The sequence below is a fragment of the Chroicocephalus ridibundus genome, chromosome 3 (assembly GCF_963924245.1).
Source record: "Chroicocephalus ridibundus chromosome 3, bChrRid1.1, whole genome shotgun sequence".
NCBI classification, from domain to species: domain Eukaryota; kingdom Metazoa; phylum Chordata; class Aves; order Charadriiformes; family Laridae; genus Chroicocephalus; species Chroicocephalus ridibundus.
Genome location: NC_086286.1, coordinates 111741613 through 111765691, shown reverse-complemented (window position 1 = coordinate 111765691; position 24079 = coordinate 111741613). Strand labels below are relative to the sequence as shown.

Below are 24079 nucleotides of genomic sequence, written 5' to 3'. Positions count from 1 at the left end.
TTTAATAGTTGGGGGACTAATCACCACCCACAACCCTTAATTCCGAGTGATTATTCTAAACACAAATTAACAGATCTGGGCCATTACTACTGAGAACTGAATCATCCATAGGGGTGGGAGGGAAAAAGAAAAAAAAAGGCAGCAGCACTCCCTGAGACTGTCTCAGGATTAACTGCTTTTGTTTATGTTTCCAAACACTTTGTCAATAGTATGCCCCTGTAATAAATCACTTTTCTTGTTCCTTTCACACTGTTCACAGAGGCAGGTCATTTAGAAGTTTAGAATATACACTCAAATAAGATTTTCCGAGTTACAAGAATTATTATTCACTCCAGGTAATTTTATTCTTTATATTCTCTACATATTTGAATTTTTTACTCGGTAAAGTCATAACAGAAAGTATTTAAAAAAGAAACCACCACACAACACAAATCACAGCCAGCAAACAGTTGGTCCCCAAAGAATAAAGCAAGCAAGCAGTTCAATAAACACACTTGATTTATTTTGTATCAAAAGGGTTAAGTTTACAACTAAACTTTTATAAAAAGTTTAGCATGATTAAGTACATCATTACACTTTTTGCAGAAATGTAAATTTCTGCCACTATACAAGAAAACTCTAATTAAAGAGTTCACAAGGTTTCACTCATATATATATTTATATATAAATATATACACAGCATTCAGTCCTAGGTTTGCGTCAAAAAGGTAATTTCTGACCACAGACTTTCCTAAAAAACTGAACACTGGATCCTTCTGGTACTCACGCTCCACCTTTGGAAAAAAAAGGCAAAGTCTGCTTTAAAATGGGCAACTCCTTGTGAGATTTTGTTTCGCTCCCCACGTTGGGAATAGTATATAAAGGAAGCCTTCCAACTAGGGAAAGGGTATTTAAGAGTCTCTTCATAAATAACTAGGTTCAGTCCAAGTTGAAGAATGGGGTGGGGATAAAGATCAATCTTGATTTTTTTTTCTTCTTTATTAATTTTAAAAGGTCCTTTTAGTTAAGATGTGGATTTTCCCCTCCAGATACAGCTGAAAAATAAATTCAGCACCTCAAAACAAGATCCTGTAGACATTTTCTTGTGCAAAAAAAAAAAAAATCTCATCAGTGGAACACCTGCAAGAGATTGAAAAGAGGCATATTTAGGAGAATGCTAACAGGGCAGAGATCCGGACAGACTGGCGCCAGAGAGGAAGCCACAGTTTGAACATTTAACCAAACACTCAGAGATTGGGCAAACCCTGGCGTCCAGATGCAACACATACACGCTCACACACTCGCTCTCAAGAGCGCAAATTGAACATTAAAATAACATACACTCAAGGGAAAGGGTAGAAAGAGGATTCTCAGTCCAATCTGTACTTAGATCTCTGCAAATGCAATGTTCGGAGGCGCCAGTCTGCCTCTTACAGCAATTACTTGATTAAAAGCAGTCACTTATTTAACTGATAGCGCAGACAATCCCACATCACAGAATTTACGGAATTATGCCAAGATTCCCAACTTAATCAGTCACTTTGGCCCAGGAAGTTGAGACTCCAGGAACAGATAACGAGAGAACTCGCATTAAGCAGCGAGTATACAGTTTGGACTGCAAGACTCAGTTATTAGTCTTAATTCCTTACTGATTATAATAAAAGCATCTCCTAATCAACTTTTAGGACCGATTTTCAGGAATAACCATCACGCCTGCCGTGGGAGGCACTTTTTTTCCCCCCCCTGAAGTTTGGAAATAAGATGCGCTGCACTCACCGTGTGATTCAGCCACAAAGTGCTTTGCTGTCGCCTGACACGAGCTCTGAGGGGAACTCGGACGCCTGCGAGGAGAAAACACCACACAAGGTAAGGGGGGGTAGGAGAAAAAAAACAAAAAAACCCAAACCAAAGCCAAACTGCTCGGGATCACGAAGCCCTTCATCCGCGGGGACAGTGGCCGCGTCGCCCACCCCCATCCCTTGGGTGACCAGCGCGGATAGTGGCCGTGTCGCCCATAGCCCCGTCCCCTTGGTGGCCACCACGCTCTGCGTTAGAGACACTTCCAACACCGACTTGAACTCCCCGATCGAGGTCGGAGGGAGGCGCGGGGGACCAAGGCGCTTACCTGTAGGGAGAGGATGCTGATGTCTGTGTTGAGTGTGGTGAGAGGAGTCCTGGAGGACGGGTTTTGCCCGGGTCTCTGATGGTGGAGACTGACGATGCTGGGGTGCGAGTCCAAGGCGATCTGCAGGTCCAGGATGTAGTCGATAACGTGCTGCAGGATTTCCATCTTGCTCACTTTCTTGTTCTGCGGGATACTGGGCACCAGCTCCTTCAGCTTGGAGTAGCAGTCGTTCATGTTGTACAGCAGGCTCATGGGGTCGTCCACCGGGGTTTTGCTGCGGGAGATGCCCAGGTTATGCTCCGAGAGGCCGCCGTTTTTCCTGACGGACCGCACCGGGCTGAAGGCTTTCATGTTGGAAGGCGGGACGGAGAGAAGCCGGGGCTGAGGGGAAGCCTGCGGAGCGCTACCCTCCCTCTCTCCGCGCTACCGGACCTCGCACTGAGGCGAGGGGAGCCGCGCCGCCTCCTTTTATAACCCCGCCGCCGCCGAGCCCAGCCCGCGCTCGCTGCCATTGGCCAGCGCGGGGCCCTTCCGCCCGGAGAGCCAATCGCGAGGGAGTGGGGGGCGTGGCCGCGCCGCACAGCTGAGGGAGTAAATAGTGGGCGGCCGGGCGCGCTGTTTTTTTGGGGTGAAACAACGTAAAAACGGGGTTCGGGGCGGGGCGCGGCGCCCGGGGCGCGGGAGGGGGGGCGCCCCCGGACGGGGTCGCCCCCCCCCGCCTCCCGCGCCCCGGGCGCCGCGCCCCGCCCCGCTCCCGGGACTGCGCGGCGCCAGCCCCGTGACATCAGCCCCTCGCCGCCGCTCCCCCCGCGCCGCCCGGGCCCGGCGGCGCCGCTGAGGCGGCTGCCATGGCGACCGGGGCTGCGCCCGCGGCGGCGGCGGGCCCAGGCCAGGCCAGGCTTCCCCCTCCCGGGCGCACCTGCGAGCGGGAAAAAGTGGGGGGGGGGGGGCGGCTCCTGGTGGCGGGGAGAACCGGGGGGTGCGGGGGGGGTTGTCCCCGGTGGGCCTTCGCGGCCGCTGATCCCCCCCCCCCTCCATCGGGGACCGGCAAGTCCTGCCCCGCGCCTCTAATGAAATGTTATTTATCTAAAAACATCTCGTAATGATGGAAAATGGGTTTAATTGCCGCGGATTTAACTCATCAAACCAGCCTTTTTTTTTTTTTTTTTTTTTAAAATCTGTTAAAATTGGCCCGTTTTCAAGTCGTTGACACCGTCCCACCTACTCAAGCCGAGGTGTCCGCACACGAGGAGTTTTCAGGTGAAATATCTCGCTAAACCCCAGTCCCTTTTTTTTTGTTTGCCTCACGCTTCCAATTCATTCAAAGAAAGAAGTTTTAGAACTTTTTAGGGTTTGTCTTCCCCCCCCCCCCGCCTTTTTGAGCGGGAGGGAGAGGGAGTAACGCACAGCAAAAAATATTTAGTTACAAACTTCTGCGAAAGACACCGGTCTGTAACAGCATTTTCTACTTTCACAAAGGATTTTTCCTGTTACTTTTGTTCCGGTCACAAAATTAAAAAAAAAAAAAAACGCGAAAGAAAAAAAAAAAAAGAAAAAGAAAAAAAAAACTTGGGGGGGAGAGATAAGGTCTGGAAAACAATCTGGAATTGCCAGGCTGTTGGTGGGAGCTCTGCGGGGCTGGCGTCAGGAAGTCTGCGCCGCCTTCTATTACTGTTGATCCAGCTTTGTGCAGCTGCACTCAGTACAATTAGCTTGTAGAAACAATCCTGCTGTAGGCAGCCTCTTCCCTTCAAAGTGCTTTTCTATACTGATCCCCTCACATCATGATGCTGGAAATCAAGTCACAAGCCGACCACTGTTTGGCCAACATCATCTGTGGGAATTCATTAACCTCCATCCCAGAGATGCAACAAGAGATTGTTTGTCCAGAACTAAACTTACAGCTTAATATGATGTAGCCCATACAGGAAAAAACCTGTGTCCCCATTTCTTTTTTTTCCTTTTTTTTTTTTTTTTGTGTCCATAACAAGAAACACATTGTGCAGCTTTTTCTCTCTCTCTTTTTTTATTTTTTCTTTTTTCTTTAGGGGGTGGGGAATGTAGCTGAAACCAGGCGAGAGCCGGCTCCTGCTAAAACTTTGCCATCAAACTGTTTTTTTGGTTCATCGGGCTGCAGTTTCCATAGAAGCAACTTATCCCCGCGATCATCTTGTTGGGTGCACTTTGCAAGCTCATTTCCCGTCTGAGTTTGCTCTGCTGCTCTCAGATGCTGCAGCTGACACATTTCCTCCCCGTGCACTTTGCACCCACCTCATCCTTGCCCAGATGCTCGGGGCTGATTGTGCCTAAAAGGGGGTTTCATCGCACTCTGCAGCTGCCTTGGGGGAAGGGATTTTTATTTAATTTTATTTCCACTTTCCCCAGGCACTTCAGTGCTCAGCGCCGTGCCATCCCAGCAGCGGGCCCTCTGTGTCTCCCCTGTCCCCAGCGCTCACAGGGACGCGGCTGTGGCCACAAGCCCTCCGCCACGCGCCCGTCGCGTGCTGCTGTGCGTGAACGCTGCCGGTGACTCGGCCCGGTCCAGATGGAGTTGCCGGTGGGACACCGCTGCCGTGCACCACCGGCTGGGAAGCGGGTCCCTGGCACGTCCCATCTGCGTGGGCAGCCCCGGAGCAGCAGCGGGGTGACATCTCCCTGCTCCCCGGGGGCATTTGGGAACTGCTGGGAGCTTGCGTCCTGCTGCCCGTGGCAGGGCTCTTCACGTCGTCCCCACTGGCAGCACCTCTCAGGGCTGGCATCACCGCTCCCCCACGCTTCCAGCTACCTCCCTCGGGCATGGGGATGCAGGGCACATTGCTTCCACCCACCCCATCTTCACGGATGCACCTTCTCTGAGTTCCATTTCCAAACTCCCTTCTTTTCTGGGCTGTATTTGCAAATGCCATGGATCTGCCGACTGTACGATCTCTCTTCCTCTCCCCCCACTATGCTTTTGAATAACATTGCTTTTGTCTGGTATCATTCCCTTCATCCTCACTTCTAAACATCCCTCGTCTGCTGCTGTTATATTCCCAAGCCGTGTGTCGTTGGAGGCTTGGGAAGTATTGTAATGAAGCGTACATATTTTCTCATTTTTCCTAGACATCTGCTTTTTGGCCAGAAGTGTTGGACTCTAGGATGGACAAGGCTTTGCTCTGATTCAGTTTTGACACACTTATCGTTTTATGATGACGCTCTCAAACTCTGCTTTTCTGCAGGAATGCCTTTTACTCAAACTGTATTTTCTAGCACCACCCTGCAAAGAGGGGTGTTTTGACATGAGTTGTGTGGTTTTGGCTGAACGTTTATATCAAGTCCAAATTCAGACACTTAAATTCTAATGTTTTCTTCTGTTTTGTAGGGTTTCTAATTTCTGTAAGTAGGACCAGTGTCCTGAAGGCATTTCTGTGTAAACTGCCACCTGCAAAAGGCTGTTGCTCACCTGGTGCTACTTGAAGAACACTGCCGTGAAATCGTTCTGAAAGCAGCATCTCTCTGGAATAGTAAGTGTTGCCAGTGTGAGGTGTATTAAATCCACGTATTCCCTCTTACTTCTTTACTCAAGTGCAAATACCTTTCTTTTCTTTTTTTTTTTTAATCTTTAACTATGGGATAATTTTTACTAATGTAATGTCTGTTTTAATTAGGTTAGGTAGCACATCTGCTAGAAGTGCTTGTAGTGAACCAGTTAGGTGGCTCTCTAACTTACGTGGTTGTGCTAAAATCTGGGATCAAACAAGTTCCCTTCTTAGCGCATGGCTTATGTAGCAGATGGTTTTCATCTACCATAGCTTTTCTAGTGATACCTTTAAATTAGTATAGGTCGAAAATGTTGCAAATTTTGCACTCCCCAACAATTCTCTGGAAAATCCATTTAGAATAGAAAAGAGAGAGGGGCCAGGCAGGAGGTTAGTGACAGTACCTCGCATACGGTAAGGAATAAACCAAGGAACAAAAAGTGAGCTTGTTCTTTCTTTTATTAGTTACCTGGCTGGCTGGTCCAGCTCCCTTTGGCCTAACTTTGATTTTTAGGTAGAGGGCTGTGGGAATATGATCGCAAAATGCTTGGTTTAATTCCGCTGGAAAAAAGAAGAATTGGGAATTGGACTGGTGGGAAAAGGTTTTGAAAATCTGTTCCAGGTATGGTGTTAAACGCCCCCTCCCCCTTCAAATTGTAAAATTATGATAGTTTCAAGTATAGATGTGTTTGTATAGTATGGTCTGTATGTTTGTTCTTGCTCAGTAATAATGTTTCATGAACAGAGAGGAGAAACAGAGTCTGTACTGCAACTGTCATCTAAGTGTTGGTGAATCTCTAATTCACCATCATCTATAATCTCGCCTGTTCACTTCAGGCAGAAAACCTCACTTACGTGACAGAAAGCCTTCTCGTACTGAGTGGGCAGTACTCTCTAGTGCTTTACCAAAGCTATTGTTATCAGTTATGTTAGGACAGGACCCACAGAGCTCTCGGTCCCTTTTAACTAATGCATAGAGCAAAATTTTCTGTGGTCTGTAGAGCCTAATTCCACTCAGGGTTTGGATACTGGAAATGCAATTTAGCAAAATGCGTGCAGCACATCCCGAGTGCGAGTGCACCCTCTTAAGTCCTGTGGAACCGCACGAGTTCCAGTCAAGTTTCACAAGCTTTTAAAACTTTGCTTCTCTATAGGCCCAGGTTGAGCGTTATCTAGGTTAAGCTGACTTTCTTAGTGACTGTCGCCTGCATAAACCCACCTGGGAATCACAAAATAGGTACGTGTCTAAATCTCTGGAGAGGCCTGGTCCAGGAGGTGTGCTCAGCTCATGCTTAAATGCACATTGACAGCATGGAGCTTAGCACAAAGCGCAGCAGCTGTAGCTGCCGGAACGTTGAGGGGGAGAGAAGGAAAAGAACTGCTGCTTTTTTATAAGCAATTTTTCTCGTGAGAGCATTTGCCCTGGAAGTGAGAGACTCAGATTCAATGTTCTCCTCATCAGAGGTGATATAAACTCCCTTCTGCTCGCAAAGCACCCTTAACAACCAGAGCGAAGATAAGGCTAAGGTGGAGGACACCCACCCATCGTGTTCAAGCTTGCCACGGTAAAGAAACAGATGCAAATTTCAAAGGGCCAGAGGGATTATAAACAAGAGGGAGCCTGACACCGTAGCTCAGGGGTAAAGGCATCTCCTGGATGGCAAGAAGCCTGAACGCTGGGCCTGGCCTGGCAGACTCACCCATTTTTGAGGGTGAGGTTCTCTCACCTTATCTTAGCTATTTAGAGGTTTGGTGTCTTGTCTCTGTGTAGTCAGTGGGAAGAGAGAGCAAAGAGACACCTGCAGAGAGTGATTCATTCTGTGCCTGTTCGACACCTCTCTCTGGATGGAACGAATCTCCTCGCTGGGGGCCATCACTCCCCATCAATTCTCGGCGGAAGCTAGACAACCAATTTCGACCAGAAGCCTGACTTACAGATGCCAAGTGAGGTGAATTCCACTGTAGATGACTAATTTTTCTCATTCATCATTCATTTTAGCCTTTAAAAATTGGGTATGTAATGAAAGTTAGTCATTTGAGTTCTGTCTCTGTACCATGGTCATTCCTTCCGTGGGAGGAATTCCTTCCTTGGGAGGCTGCGGACGGATAACTGGGCTGAATTGTCGTTGGATGATGTGTGTCTTTCTCTGAGCCCGTAGAGCCTAAAGGTCATGCGTGCCCCTAGTTTGCACTCGTGAATCCTGGCACCGGGTGTCTGAAATTTAAGCGTGGAACTATGAAATGTCATTGTACAAACTACTTTTGTGGGTGGTCTAAGTGACCAGAGGCACTACATACTATGTACAATTTTTAAGAGAGGAGCCAGTTGCATAAAAATATGAGTAAAAAATGTCTGAAGATATAAAAAGGCTACAACTGGGATTTTCAGAAAGCTGAAAGGCTGCTTATTTAAATCAAAGAAAGTTAATTACTGCGGAAAATATCACTAAGTGTATACTGCATTTTATGGACTTACATACCCAGAAAAATCCATCTCTAGCTTCTGAAACTGGAGGTGTTATCTTTAATCCTAGCCCTGAAGAGATGAGCATGTAATTTTCAGTTTCAAAAAGCTATAGTTTTTCATTTTTGATAATGTGGAGTAATGCTGAGGTGTAGTACAGGTTACATCCCAAATATGCACCTCATTGTTGCAACCTTCTTATCAGATTTCAGGAGGGCAAGTGTTTTTTTGTGCTAGTCTAAGTTTGTTGCACGTATATTCTTTGCAAATGGATGATTGCAGGAAAAGACAAGCTATGTGTTTTTATAATTTAATATTTGTCAAAGGTCATCAATGGGTTACATCCAGTCACTTTGCAGAATTTAGATTGTAGAGGCAGTGGTGGACAATAAGCGTCCAGTTTGGCGAAATTAAAGCTATACATTCTCCTGATGGGATTTTAGCTACAAGTATAGTTGGAGATGATTCCTCCACATTGTTCATGTCAATCACTGCCTTCAACTATTACAAAACACATGCTTGAGAAACCCTTCTACTTCTTTTATCAAAATACTGAAACTATGTGTGCATCCAAGATGTTTAAATTTGGCAACATAAAAGTAATTGGGAATGGACTCAAAATTAAATTACTTAAGGCCTCAAGCTATTGTTTCCAGCAGAGACAAGAGGTCTGAAAACACTAAAAGGGTATGCAAACTTCTTAGAATATTTTGGTCCAGAACGAAACAGCTGGTTTATACCTAGCTGAAGATCGCAGTTGTTCTCCGTTGAACAGTCAGAATTTGGACTTTTTGCAGTTTCTTCATTTCCTGCCTTCTCACTCTGTTTTGTTTTCACATCAGTAGCAATATTTTTGTGCTCCTTATTCTCTTTCACAGCTCTACAGGTCTCTTGGCTCTGGAGATGGGATTCACCTCACTTGACTTAAGGCACGTGTCTGGTTGATGTCTACATCTAAGCCTGTCTCTCAAGACTCTGTTTACGGACAGTTGAGAAAATTGTTGCTTCTGTGATGACTTATTTCTTCCTAATACAGAAGTCTAAGAGACTCTAACTCTACCCTGATACCCCCTTGACTTCTGAGTCCAGCTGTCCTTAGCCCAGCCAGCGTGTGGTTTAACTAGACACCCTGGTCTTGATGCGGATGATCTATGCCAGGGTTGGTTCTCAGACTTTCTTGACAATTCTCCAGATTTTTTGTGTGTGTGACCTGACGCATTTTAATTAAAACACTTGACAGCAGCGAGAAAATGAGCAGTGACTAATATACTTTCACTAAGAAGTTGTTCTGGCTGTGGTCTCATGGAGTACCAGGGATTTACAGGCCACAGCGTGTAACCTCTAGGCTAGATGCTTGTAGTTGTAAGCTTTGTGCATTTCTGCGCCATAGTTCAGCCTGTTGTTAGCTGTGGTAATCTCTGATTGCAAGACTGCTTATTTGTTTGCGGCAAAGATGTGACTTACATAGTGAGGGAGGTTGCTTTCTGTGGGAGCCTCGCCTCAGTTATTGTAGAAGGTATGCGATGGGTTGTGAAAGAGGCAAGATGCTCTCATAAAACAGCTGAATTCTGCTATGGAGGACTTAATTCAATCCATGCCTCTGCCACAAAGTTTCTTGTGAGATGATGGACAAGTCATTTAAAGCAGACTTTCGTCAGGAGACTGTTTACCACATGGGAAGTCAATGGGAGTTGTTCTTAAATATCTAAAGTGTAATGAAAATGCCAAGCACTCTGAAGTAACAGGTCCCATCTATCACAAGCTTGGCAGCCAGAACTAGAGTTATTAACCAGTATGTTTTCTGGTCAGCTGCTTCACAAATGACCATTGGTTTAAAGTTAACAGCTTACAATTTTTTATTTTTTTTCCTTAAAAAGGGAATATCCCTTTTAAGGGTAGGACAGAATATATTCTAGTAAGTGTGGGAAATGATTCTGGGTGGCAGAAGTTCATTTTAATAGGGGACATTCCAGTCTACTTTCCAGTAAGATTTTCAGGGCCCATAGATTGCTTTTAGCTCCTGTTCTCCATCTGGGAACTCGCAAGGTGGTGCAGAGCCAGTAAGGTGACTGTCAGGGACCAAGTGAGGCTGACGGAGACGGGGAGAAGAAAGACAATGCTGGGTTGGTTGGCTTGAGCTTGATGGGGCTGGAGGACCAGGGAAAGTACCAGTCACAGCTGGGTGAGGACTTGGAGCCGGAACAAGGAAGTCTAAGGATTAAAGGGGAACAGGGGAGAGGGAGAATTCAAGTTTCAGATCTCTCTTCATTGCTTTAGGTTTCTTTCATTTGAAATGACAAGCCAAAATGAGCAAAACTATCCAGAAAGTGAATGCTTCTGAAGAAGTTTCCTGTATTTCTGTCTCCTGTTATAGACAGGACAGCTTGTGAAATGAACTGCGGTGGTTTTAGCTCTAGCTAGATACGTTTCCTAGCTTATGGAAGATATAGGTTCAAGACTGATCGGATGAGGTCCTTATAACCCTCACATAAAAGACGTTCCAGAAATGGGAGCTTCACCCGGTGCAATGGAAATTCTGAGTTGCAATCTAAACTGGGAAGAACGGGATATGAAGCCTTGGTTTTCAAAGGCCTTTTAAACATCAAACCACTTCTCTGAGAATTTCCTGAGAAAATATTCAGGAGAATACTCCTGGTTTTCTTCTGAAGCATGATAGTAAGAGTGCTGAAATCCTGAAAAGTTTCACAAGATGGGAGAAATTCTTCCTGTATCTATTCAGTATCATTAGAGGTACAGGATGTTCCTTTTTTAAACCTGGTAAAGGCATTGCCATTTGGGGAGATGATACTCTGCTCTGTACTGAGAGCAGCAACACACCTTGCAGAATTGTTTTAGGGAGCAATCTGTGGTATGCCAATTGCTCTCTTTTCTGCTATTTTGGTAGTGTTTTGGGGAGTTAAGCGCATGTGTATAAGCTGCAAATGTACATTCCTGTATAGAATAAGCAGCTTAGGTTGGCTGTGTGGATCAGCTGTTATGGGGGTGGCCGTGGGTAAGACAAGAAATGGAAACTCCTTTGATGGAGACTCAGTGGCCTTCATGCTTTACATGGATGGGGCCTGATGCAAATCCATTGAAATCCAGGAAGACTCTCCCTGTCAGCATCACAGCTTTGGATCCAGCTTCAGGTGTTACTTGTGAAGGTATATGAGGGATGTAGCTGGTATTTGGCTAGTATAGCAGTTGCCTGTGGGAGCAGAGAGGGAATTCTTTTCACTGCTCTTGGCTGGCAAGTGAATTTTATCTAAAGCTTTCCACTTGCACATAGCCAGCCTGCTCAGGTTCTAAATAGATTCTGCCCTCAGACTGTAAAGAACAAGATAATCACTTTATGTTATGTACTTGAGAGCTAAATTATTTTAAAAGTCTGAAATTAGCAGATGAGGAGGAATTTATTTGCCAAATACATTCAGAAGCAGCTTGGGAAACCTGTCAGAGCCCAGCTTTAACTGCTTAACTAGTGGCTGTTCAATTTAATAGCTCTCAAGCATACTTACAGTATGAGGGAGACCAAAACAAAATCCCAGGATGTGTGAGATTTTCTTCCAGACAACAAAAAAATGCCATCAGTTCACAAACCAGATAGTTAAAGAGGAAAACCTGCACCTACGGCCACTAACCTCACATTACATCCTCTGTGCTCCAGGCGAAAAACAACCTTGCTCTTTTTTAGGACTCTTTTTATCCATTCTTTCCAGCTCTATTAACTTAGCGCATTGCTGAACATGACCTTTGCTCTGCGAGCGATGCTGGCCTTTACCATGCGCTAGTCCTTTTCCCACCCAGATATCTTCATGCTTTCCTGCATCCTATCCTCCATGCATGGAACAAAGGTCTGGAAAATTCTCTCCAGCTGTTCTCCTTCAAATCACTCCTTAAGATGCACTTCGACCCTGATGCCTATGGGGCATTGCTGATAATAGCTAGGCAGAGTGGAAGCTAAATTGTTTTCTAGGCAGCCTGTGTGAAAACATGCTCACATGATTTCTACTGTGGTTTTACTATCAACCCCTTTCCTGCTGGGGAGGACAAGGCCATAATGCCGTTTTAGTAATCACCAGCTGTCATTGGAAGCTGGCGTAGATAAGAGCAGCTCTCAGCTCCGCTGGTTGTTGCCTTCTTTCTCCTCCAGCCACAACTCTACCAGTTTGCTTTTAGTCTCCATGCTTCTTTCATTCGTCGTGACTCTTGCCCATCTGTGAATTTATTTCCCTCGCCTTGCGAGGGGCTGGTGCAGAGTCCACCCTTTCAGAATATGTTGACACATCTTGGCTCTGAGCATCGAAGGTCTATTTTGGGGGGGTGGCTTTCTTGCCTATGGAGCCACAGACCCACCCTTCAGAGTGGCAGGAAGGCGCCCTTCCCAGTTGCTATTACTTGCCTAACTGCGTGTGGAAAGGGGCAGGCATCCTGGCTAATCAGAGCTTCAGACAGGCAATTCTTCAAATTGTTTTAGGGTTTTTAATTAAAACTGTAGGCTCCGGCATCATGTGGCAGAGCGCCAGTATCAGTCATCTGACAATAGCCCTCACCATCTACCAACAATAAGGGAATTCCTCAGCGTATGCTCCGGAGGCTTCTGAAATGCTGCGAACGGGTGAGATTGCTGTTTGCAAAGCACCCTGCAACATTCAGCCTTGCGGGTCTGCTGATTTTTAAATTATATAAACAAAACCCTATAAGCCCCACATAGCACAAAGATACTAACTTCTGTTTATACTGTCCGGATCACAGATGCTGAGCATGAATGCACGAGCAGTCCTTTTGTATGGCGTTTGACACTTTCTGCGGCTGTCTGCACTGTTTTTTAATATACAGAATCCCTGATTCTCCACTGCCTTGCACCCTGTCTATTCATTCTCACCCCTGTGAAGTGAGGGTAAAACACTATCAAAACAAAATGGTACCATTTTGCATGTTTTCCACTCAGTTTGTACAGGTGTAAATGACTACAGAAAGAACGGGGCAGAGCAGAACCTGACCCGCAGTCTGTCTCTCAATGCGTCAGGGGTCTCGAAGTGGGGGGATGACAGAACAAACACAAGCTGTTACCTTGCCATTTTTGCTAATGTTTTAAAATCAGGCTGCTTGCGAGGATGACAGATGCAAAAGTCAGGCGGTGCTTAGTTCCTCTAGTCCTCACGTGATGTCTTCTCCTAGAGCAATAAAAGTGTTACCCGTGGCATGGATAGGTGCTCACGACGGCTGGTATGGGAGCAGAGTTATCAATGAGAGTCATCTTGCTGAGCTGTTTAGCTGTTGCATTTAGTACTGGAGAAAGAAAAATCCTTTGTTCTTTCCGCCGTTTGTTACATTACCTTAGCTTGTATAAACCCTTGTAATGGAGAGTGAGCTCTTCAAGCTGTGTTAAGCCTGCTCCTTTGTCTCCTGGGCCCTGGACATGAACAGCACTCAAGTTTTTTAATTATTTTTTTAATTTTTTTTTGCCATTATAGCAACAGAAGACTGTACTCATCCTAACTCATTTTCAATCATCCTCTAATGCTGCCTGACACAGCTCTGCAAGTAAGCACCCAAGCTTTCTTCCAAAAAATAGTAGCTCTTTCCCCTCCCTGTCTTTCTCCTTGAACAAAGCCCAGCTCTCTGACACCTTCCTTACTCTCCTGAACAGCACATGAGACCATCCTAGCCCAAGTGCCTGATTTTACCAGGACACAGAATTAAAGTTTATTTATGACTCGTTGATAAGCTATCGCTATTACCCCTTTGCTGGATGTCCTTCATAAATATATATCCTGTCTGCTCCCGGTCCCAGACTGCCCCAGCTTTCTCTTTGCTCATCTGATTTTTTTACTTCCAGAAATCTTTCCGCCAGCCGAAATCCAGTTACTCCTTCAGCTGACACCGTTACCCACTCGGAATGCTAGTTTCAGGCTGCCTATGTGCTTGTAATGGAGAGGTTTATCACCTTACTGGCCCCTGTAGGTACGAGGTAAAGCTTCAAGAGAATGGTCTTGTCTCTGCAGTGTCCTCTGTAGTCAGTGGGTTAGCACAGCTCTGTGCCCTACTTGTGATAAACTTTGAGATGTTGCATAGTGCTGTTTTTAAGTGTTTTCTTTAGAAGGGAGGATAAGAAAGGCAGCAGATATTGTGACCGCAAAATAGAAGGTGGTAGAGGTATAATACACTTCACCATTAATGCAAGAAAAAGGATGTTGGGTTGCACGAAAAAAAAATCCACCCTCCCTTAAAAAAAAATAAAAGCAAACCTCTATGTAGATAAATACTGGCAAGATCTGAATTGAACGCATGTTAACTAGGCTGTTGTAGTAAGTAGGAATAATGGGCAGAAGTTAAAGCCTCTTTTGAAATCAGAACAGTAAATATTTTTGCTTATCTTCAATTGAAATCTCCACCTTACCATTGCATTAACATATCCACTCATTTTTAGAAACTATGTGAATTTTCATGACTCATTTGAGTGCTCTGTAACTATTTGTATGCAAATGTGACTCATTAAACATTCCCACAGTCACACACTTTACCCTTCCATTGGAGTTCATGCACAAACAGGAGTGGTGATGTTCCTTCTCCTTACAAATCTTACCTTTCCTAAACAAAATCTTGATCCTTTTTCACATTTATGATAACATTTGAAGAAATACTTATGCCTGTAATTTCAGAGTTGCTTTAAAATGGAAGGACTCAAAAACAAAAATAAAAAAGCACTTTGTATCAAAAAGCTTTTTTTTTATTTTATTTTTAAATGCCACATTCTCACATCTGAATTTGAGAAGTTTGAAAAGGACTGCACATTTTCTTCTAATTTTCAGGAAAAAAATAGTAAGTTCTGGGCTGAGAACAAGCATGAGAAAGTTCAGCTGAAAGGTACTGTATCCATCAATGCATGCAGAGACTTAGAATGAAATTGCCATCTCAACCATAGCTAGAACAAACACAGCTGATGAATAAATGTATATTGGCTAGAAAAAATACAAAGTGTAACGCCAGATGTGGACAGTGCAGAATGCAGAAAGGCAGTAAACTGAGTAAACATCAAATGAAGGATTAGCCTTAATTGTGAGGAATCAATTCCAACGAGAAGCAGAACTGGGGATCTCTTTTGCCCAAAAGCAGTTGAGGTAACTTTCTAGCTAGAAGAGAAGCTGCCTGATCTGTCACTGCTTTCCCATTTGAGGCTTATCGGCAACAACCTGCTGCATATAACATACAGTTCAAAGGCTGCCTTTACTTCTGAATATCTCTGGCAGGGTTGTAGGCTTTACAGCCCAGCAAATTTGGGTTGCAGCTTTTATCTGATTTTCCAGAATGCACCTTTCTATTCCCCGTGGACTTCTATAAGACCTTCTGCAGCAACATCCCCTTCAATGCAACGACACAGGGTGTCTCTTTGTCAGTGGTAGGAAGTATGATTCTGTATTTCAGTCTCTCACAAAGTCCAAATGGGGATAATGGAGCCTTCCAGAGTTACTTGTTCAGAAGCAATGCTTTTGGAGTTCAGAGGAGACACTTCACACAGATGTGATGAGTCCCTGTGTTTGTGTGCTTCTCAAAGTGTTAGAGCTTTCTAGATTTCTCTTAAAAAGATACTTTTAGTCTTTTCATTCTAAGGTGCCCCTTGAAAATATAAAACAGTTATGAGGTTAATTGTGCATTGACATTCTTTCCCCTCAAACCCACCAAAACAGCGATGACTCTTCTGCTGTCTCTCAGAGGTCTACTGTCCCATGAAGCTTATTTGGAGAGACACCCCCTAAAATCTTCTTACGTATTTGTGTCCAGCTTTATTGTAAGTAAGTGTGGGATTCACCTCACAGACTAAGACACCAACGTTCAGAGGCTTTATTTAGTTGCCCACGTGTAGGAGTCCAGCACTACTTGAAGAACTCGTCGCCCACCTGGGCTCCAGCTGCTGCTCCATATTAGTAAAGAAGTCCCATAGGTGGTGTGCCATCCTTGCCAGCCCTGCATGGATTTCTTGGACACCCAATTGCACCTCAAATCACACTGACTGTAGTCAGCGGACATCCAATCAGTACACTCAGAGGAGTCTCCAGGCAGTGTCCAGCCAGCTGCCCAAACGTACGTGTCTACTTCGGAGTCAGTTGAATGGCTCTGTGGCCTTTGACCAGTAACACCCAAATTGACACCTACAGATAGACACTAAAATTATTTTTCTTATTCCAGGAGCTAATTTCCACCCTACATGTCATTTGTTTGCTATACCATGCCTTTCTGGAATGGCCTGCGTGCCCAGCATAGGGAGAGAGTGCTGAACTGAACCGAAGATCCGTTATGTTGGTCTACAGACAGCAGAGAGCCCACCCAACTGTGCACCCGCTCCTGTGCTGTGTGACACCCTGCTGGGTCTCAGATGTTTTGCTTATTTGGAACATTTTGTCTGTTTATCTGCTTCTGGTGTTGCTGCCATTTGTAAGCAGCCCGGGCGCAGGTACCCAGGCTCCGCTGTCGTTGCAGTTAACGTGGCTAAATCCGCTAAATGGGAGTGAACTCAGCTGTCTTCTCATTTACACACTGGACTATTATCTGAGGCCAACTGAAGTGTCTAAGGTGACATGAAATTAAGCAAGTTGCAAAGGATGTAAACAAACTGTAAAGAAGAGAAGGTAGAGGCTTGGTACCTGATCCAGCTGCGAGTTCCAGACTGATGCATAATCTGCCAACATGAAGATCACTGCAGGATCAGGTCTTTTAAAGGAAGCACTCCCTCTTCTCTTAATGACAGCATCATTAGTAGTGCAGGTATATAGATCTCTTAAATTAATAGTGCAACAGATTGTTCCTGCTGCACTTAACAAGCAGTTCAATATAATAGCCAAAAGCTAAAATATTCGCGAGTTTGTGAACTTCAAAGCAAACTTTGCTTCTTTCTAAAGAGTCTTACAAACAACTAAGCATATTTTCTCCCACCTCATCTTTAAAGAAATTACAAAAGAATGTATACAGCAGGCCTGAAATTCCTGCCAGTCCTTCATCTTGATTTTCTTGGCATATTGGTAAGGAATCTGGGTGCAGAAATTTACTGTTAATGAGTACCTTATTTTATGGATGTGTTCTTGTTCTGTGCACTAATGCTTATCTGAACTGTTTGTGCTCTTATGGAGGGCCAAAAAAAGACACCTCAAAGATAAATGCTGAAGTAACCAGTGAATATTTCACTGCTCTGTTTGTTTTGGTTTTTTTAGTTTGGAAAGTATGGGTGGTCATTAATTGAACTAAATTTCTTTATTGATTTATGTATCAGTTGATTATAATTCTACAAATTATCTGCAATCTTCATTTCAAGGGCTTGACAACCGAGGGAAAAATAGGTCTCCTGTGGGTTGTGATGGATTAAATGTGGAGGCAGCAAATATTAGGGAGCTGTTGATCAATGCAAACAAAAGCTGCAGGTAGTTTGATTGGAAGCACTGATGTGGATGAAGTGTACCCAAACACGAATTTCAAGTGGAAAGCAAGAATGTAAAGAAATGACAAGGACAGCAACTCCAGAATGGAGCAGATGAGGGGAAGCCAAAAACCATTGCCTTTCAGCAGTGGGCAGGAATGATCAAAAGAAGTGAGATAAAAAATAGAAATGCTGTGCATTTACTGCTGATTTCCAAGCATCACTAAGTGACTGTTGTCAAAAGCTGGACTAAAAGCAAGGGAGGTGAAAAGTCGGAGGACTCTTTGAGGGGAGAGTAAAAGAATGTGTCTGCCCTTTGAAAGACAAAGATTTCTACCGGTTTCATCAGAGCAGAACTGAGCCTTCTGTGAGCTACAGAGAACAAAAAAAATCAATGTTTTTATCTTGTGGTCCTAAATTTACACATGCGATTCATATGATGTTTTATGTTCTGTAAATTGAGTGTTTATACTTGGGAAAATTTTCAGGATTGAATACCCTGCAATGTCTTTTCTCTTTCATTCACTGGTAACAGCAGCGTAGCCTCCTCCATACCTTGTGCTTTTGTGCCTCAAACCCCAGCCACTTCTACCTGGGAAAATGTTCTAGCTTCTATGTCTGTTAGTTTATGTCCTCTTCTGAGGGGCTAGCAAAGCTGTTCTTTGTGTTGGGGGTTTTTCCCCAGTTTATTTGTAAAACTGGAATTAACTGAGTAACTTGTTGCGCCAAATCCCAGAGTAGATACGAAGTAGATGCCGTTTCACCCAGAGTGGGATGCCCTCAGCAAGGCTGTAAAGGATTCTGCCTTCCTTTACAAACTCCTGGGAGTCTGATTCCAACCAAAATTGTGGTTTCCTTTGTTTTCATTCACTACAACTCTAATAAGTGTAATAGAGGAGCAAAGTGTTTCTAACTCCTGGGAGAAGGGGGAGGGAATTTTTTTCCTGTCTCATAGAATGTCACTATATCAAACAACCCATGTCCCAAGTATGGAAGTTGCAGTGAAAGCACTGTTACTTACAGGAATGCAAGAAGAAGCTGGAATGCAGGTTTCCACCTGCAAGTATAGGTCTGTTTGGCTGAGGAGACAGTTTTACCTCATTAGTTCCTCCTCACCCTCTCGAGGTTAGAGCAGTGCTATGTCGGGGCAGGGCTGAGCTGCTCTGACCAAAGAATAAACACCGTGCTGACGAGGTGCCAGCATCCCATTTCAAACCAGCAGTCTTTTCCCTCCATCAGCATTACCTTTGGCATACATCTCCGAGGGTTTATACCTAGATGGCAGACAGAGAGATGCTACGCTGCAATCTCAGAATATCAGGCGTAGTGATTTTGTAAATACTTTGTGTGAGCTGTTCAGGGAGGTAAATATTTGTATACTGGGTTAAAAGACTTTTGAGCACAACTGCATTGTTCTTCATAGTAGCCTATAGGAAGAAGCAAGCAGGGGAGATGCATAATACCTAGATAATAGATAAGCAATCTCTTTGCAAATATTGGGGAAGCAATTGCAACACAATGCCATACATCCATGCCCCAGGCTGTGTTTCAGCTGCTATTCTGCCTGAGTCAGGAATAAAGAGGTCTAAAGTGCATTCAATAGTTAAAAAGCTCTTTCCAAGAAAGGATGAGATCAGTTGTCAGTAGGTGTCCCAGACACAGAGAATGCCCAACATCTTTAGCATCTGTCCTCAGAGCCCCTGGAGCAAGTGCATCTTCCTCACCAGCATTGAGGATTTGTCTCCCCTCCCCCCTGCCCTCCGCTGCTCTCGGTGGGGCGAGTCAACATCTCAGCTCTTTGCTATGGAGGAGAGTGTGGCTTCATAACCAACTTGGAAACTCTGCTGCCTGGAGAGGAAGAGACATACTGTGCCGTGGAGATGGCATGTGTGATTTCTTGAGGACACTGATCACATTTCCTCTTTCTAAGTAAGTGCCTGGTGCCAAAGGGCATGCAGAAAAGCTTGGTAGAAACCATCCTTTTGGTGCATGAGGCTGCCACAGCGACCTGCCACAGCGGGACCTACTAACCAGGACTTGAAACTCGCCTGGGCTTTGCTCTCAGTTCCACATTTTTGCTGCAGCAGTTGTTGTGTCAAGGCCCAGTATCACTTCACAAGATGGAGTCCTCTCTGAATTCAGAGGGACCATAGAGGCCATTCGGTAGCATGGTATTTGTCTTTGCTCGGTATGTCCCGCTCGAACAGTTAACATTGTGCTGGGTGGTAGAAACTTTAGTTGACTTGAAAGCTAAAGCATGGACAAATGGAGTGGGCTGATTCTAACTGACTCAGCAGCTGTTTTTCATGGATAGGTAAAACAAAGTCGTTGCGGGAAGGGCATTCTTTTGCATAATCTACTATAAAAGTTCCAGATGTTTTTTCTTTGCAATGTTCCTTTGCAGATGTTCTTTCTTCTTGCATTTCTTTCTATTTCTATACAAACATAAAGATTTTTTTTTTTCCCCTAAATTGCTGGTTTTTTAAGGATGTTGTACATGCTTCTCAAGTGCTCCGTTATTCTTCATGGAATCCCAGGACAGGTTTGGATGCACCCAGGGTAATGTTTCTGAATAACTGTGCTGCCTTACAGCTGTCTAGCCCTCCAGAATTAAAAGTATAGAAGTAATGTCCTCAGACTTGGACCATTGTATCCTTAAATATGGCAGAGTTAAAGATGTTAGAATTAAAGACGAGTTTGTTTGGCTAGTCCCACTAAAAATGGATATTCTGAGTTAATTCACCCATGAGAAGCACATATGTCCTACCGGTATTTTTTGTTGCTCCTTTTCCAAATGAGTAACAAATACATCTCGAGAATCATGACGATGCACCTTACGGCACTAAGCAAAGACAAGAATGTTTTTTTTCCCCAGGAACTAATCCAGCACAGCTGCTGTCACCTAGTTTTACTGCAGCATCTAGTCGAGGTATCAGTGACTATATGTGGTCTCACATCTCCCAGGGGGTTGTCTCATACGCACCCCTGACAGACAACCATATACTGTTGCTCACTAGTACTGTGTGTCTTCTGTTACTGGGGACACTAAGAAATATTTGTGTTGGATGAGAATAAGAAATCTCACGGTGTTGGCTCCAAAGCTGTTCCTTCCTGATTCTTTATGACGTGGTCTTATGCTCCATCTGCTTTTAGGCAGCTTTACTTTGAATAGCAGGTCCACGTTTGATGCCAGTTTTGGCAGAGCAGTCCCGCAGTCATTGTTTAAGTAGAATGAACGCTGAGCTCTAGGATCTGAGTGATATTCACAGGATGTGAAAAAGAACTTGGGAATGGCACTGTCTGTGTCAGATCAGTGCCCAGCTGCCCAGGTGTTCCGTCTCCAAAAGCAGAAACAGGAGATGTTATTTAGGAAGGCCGTACTAGCCTGCCCACTTTCTGCATTCCATTCCCCTTGAGTTCCCTAGCACCCAGAACAGTTTTGTTAGGGATGTTAGACTGTGTCTAGCCCTTTCAGTATCTGCTTATGAACTCTTGGTCCATCAAGTTATCTCATTTTTTTTATGATTTTACAGATGCAGTCTCTCTCCACAGCCTTCTGCATCAGCAAGTTCCAGAAGTTCACTAGGTGCTGTGTAAAGAAGTACTTTTACTTCTTTTAAATCAATCTCCTGCTGGTTTCATCAGGTGACCCCTAGTTCTAGCATTGCAAAAGTTGTTGAAGAGTTCTGCTTTCATCTCTTCTACCACCTGTGTGATTCTATAAACCTTTCTCATATTCTCTCTCTCAACTACCTCCTCTTCAAATCAGAGCCCCAACCACTTTTAGTCGCTCATTCCTTCTTAGACCAACTGCTCTATCCCTTGGATTGTTTTAGTTGTCATTTTCTGGGTGCAATGTAACTGTACTACATCTGTCTTGAGGTGGACTGTGAAGAGTACTCAAGATTTGAGAGGGATACCACAGGCAGTTTCTCAAAGAAGGCTCTTTAGTCACTTGCCCCATAACTGTAACTCTGATCCTGAGGCATTGTCCGTTTGTCAGCCATACTGCTTCCCTCTAAGTTAGGGAGTTGGATGGATGTTATGCTAGTCCAAAATGCCACGGTGTACCAGGACAGTGTTGACTTTTACTGTATTGGGATACATGCAGATCAGAAGTGGAACATATCTTTGACAAATCATCTCAAAAGCCTACACTAACTATAAATAACTAACTCTTCTCTTCTCTTCTCTTTAGTTAGTATATGTCTAACCTTGGACATACACATCTATAATGATACCTGGTTTTATAGATTATATTTGTTCAAGTACATTATTATTATTATGAGAAAGACATAGTTTTCTAATAAAGCTACCTCATGTTGTTATATCAAGGCAGTATCTACATATTCATTGTGGATGGCGTATTACAGAAATAAACTCTCATATTTATTCTTTAGCAAATATTGAACCATCCCCATTAAAGCAAAGTTCAGATCCATATATTTGATGAACCGAAGGAAACTGTTACAACATGGTTGCCATTAACACAGTCTCTCTTCAGCAATTTCTGTATTGATGGATTGACCATTTTGTGGTTAAACGATTTTTCGTCCTGGGATAGTTCTAAAACCACTTTCTGATCGAAATCAGAAAAATTGAAGTTTGTCTTGTACATCACTACTTTGGACAGCTCTATCTGGAGAAAAACAAGTATAGCAGATGTGAGTTAAAAGAAAAGGCAACAAAATAATCTGAGCTAGAAAGAGAAGGGTGCAAGTTTATTTTATTTCCCTGGTTGTGCAGGAGTCTTGTTAACCAGTATGTAATGCATAGTCATGTAATAAAACATGCTAGACATTAAAAGGCAAAAACCCAGTTCACAGATGTTGTAACGTTATGAGATAATTTTAGGGAGTGAATGGGGTGAAAAGGCTGGATTTGTTAGAGAGGAAAATACCTATGGAGGCCTTTTCTGTGAGCAATACCATGACTTCATTACCATGTCAATTCTGGGAAAAGGCTCTGATTTAACACAGCAGTTGGCTGGATCCATATGGAGCTGATGAACCTCTGAATGAATAGTGAATGGAAAAACTGCTGGAATCTGCCTTCAGCTTTGTTCCCAGGATGACCAATGTAAAAGGCCTAAGAGCAATACTGCACAGATGGTGTAAAGAGGTAAGAAATCTGCAGGGTTTAGTTTACTTTTTCTTATCCTACACTGTTTGGCGTTTTATTTTTTTAACCATATTTCAGTTTCTCCAACTCTATTTGCTTAAATGCCTTTACTCACAAAAAAATGTGAAAAAAAGAAAAGCTTTCGGGAAATGAAATGAAATCAAAAAACATATGTAGCAGTAAACATTTACATAAAAATACAATTTAAAATGTTGAATTTTGTATGGTATAGAAGTAATTGAAAGCATAATTATGAAATCCTGAAAAAAAAAAAAGCTAGTTAAAAGTTTAACAAAGAACTTTGGAATTACTTCTTCAATTCACCCTATGTTGTGGGAATATGCAGATGTTCACATTTACACAGTCATGTATGTCCACTAGGGTTACATGCTTTTATAGTCTGAAGCATCATCACAAGTGCCAATACAGTAAATCAAAAGACTCTCTGGCATTATCTAGTTTCCTTTCTGGCTTTAAAAGTTAGAACAGATGTCACAAGAGAGGACAAAATGGATTTTACCCACCGAGAGGAGCTTTTCTTGCCATCATTAATAGGAGGCTCCTTGAAATGCTAATGTACACAGTTTGTGTTGCCGGGTTTGCATAGAGATGGTGGGAAACAGCTCTGATCCCAACAAAACCTTTTGTTATTAATCAAGAAAATCTGCTCTTCTGAAACAGCAAAGCACTGAAATGGTGTGGCTACTTGCAATGCAGAGATCTCTATAGCAATCTCCAATGAACAAAAATGTAATAAAAACTGTTCGGCAGTTCTACGAGATAACGGCACATCTAGCAATTTATTTGCAGTGATTTTGCGTACACCTTCTACTTGCCTTTGTCATTTCAGCACGGGTATTTACAGTGGAAAGATTACACTGGTTCTGTATTTTTTCTGAATCGACACTCTTTAAAATCTTGTTTCATTTCATACCAAATCTAAAAAGCAAGCTTGGGGCAGAAAGAACTTTGAAAAGCAAGCTTTTCTTCTTGTAAAAATCTATCACGGAGCATGAGTTTCTGTTTGATTTGATGTTAATACCATGCAAGATATTTTTGCTTCGTTAGAATATAGGATTATGAGATCTTGTGAGCCCTTAGTGAGCACAAATATACTCTGCAATATTAGGACTAGTATGCTCCTCCTGTTGTAAATGGGCCTTAATAATTTTTAGTAGTATTTAAGAGAAGAGGTTCAGAGCCTGACGTTGTTTTGTGACATATGACCTCTTATTTTTAAGAAATACCAATGCTATTAAATCACAAAGTACTAACTGCTGTCAGACATTCATTGCCTTGTATAGGATGCCTCAGCAGAAGCCTTCTTTCCCAAAAGTATTTGGAGTATGAATTAAAGCCAAAGATTCAAGGAAGGCCTGAATTAAAATGTAAATTCTTTGCCTGGTATTACTCATCACTGAAATCTCTGGCCCAGTCTCTGATCTGAGTTACATTAAATT

At 43.6% G+C, this 24079-nt stretch overlaps 1 protein-coding gene across 1 annotated transcript; it reads right to left on the bottom strand.

Moving 5' to 3' along the window:
- Positions 1-480: 480 nt before the first annotated feature.
- Positions 481-2543, bottom strand: ID2 (inhibitor of DNA binding 2). The gene is made up of 3 exons (XM_063330437.1): positions 2105-2543; positions 1756-1820; positions 481-1119 (listed from the first exon to the last, which is right to left on the bottom strand). Exons 1-2 carry the CDS (start codon positions 2453-2455, stop codon positions 1764-1766), a joined length of 408 nt encoding a protein of 135 aa, XP_063186507.1. The 5' UTR covers positions 2456-2543; the 3' UTR covers positions 481-1119; positions 1756-1763.
- Positions 2544-24079: the final 21536 nt, after the last annotated feature.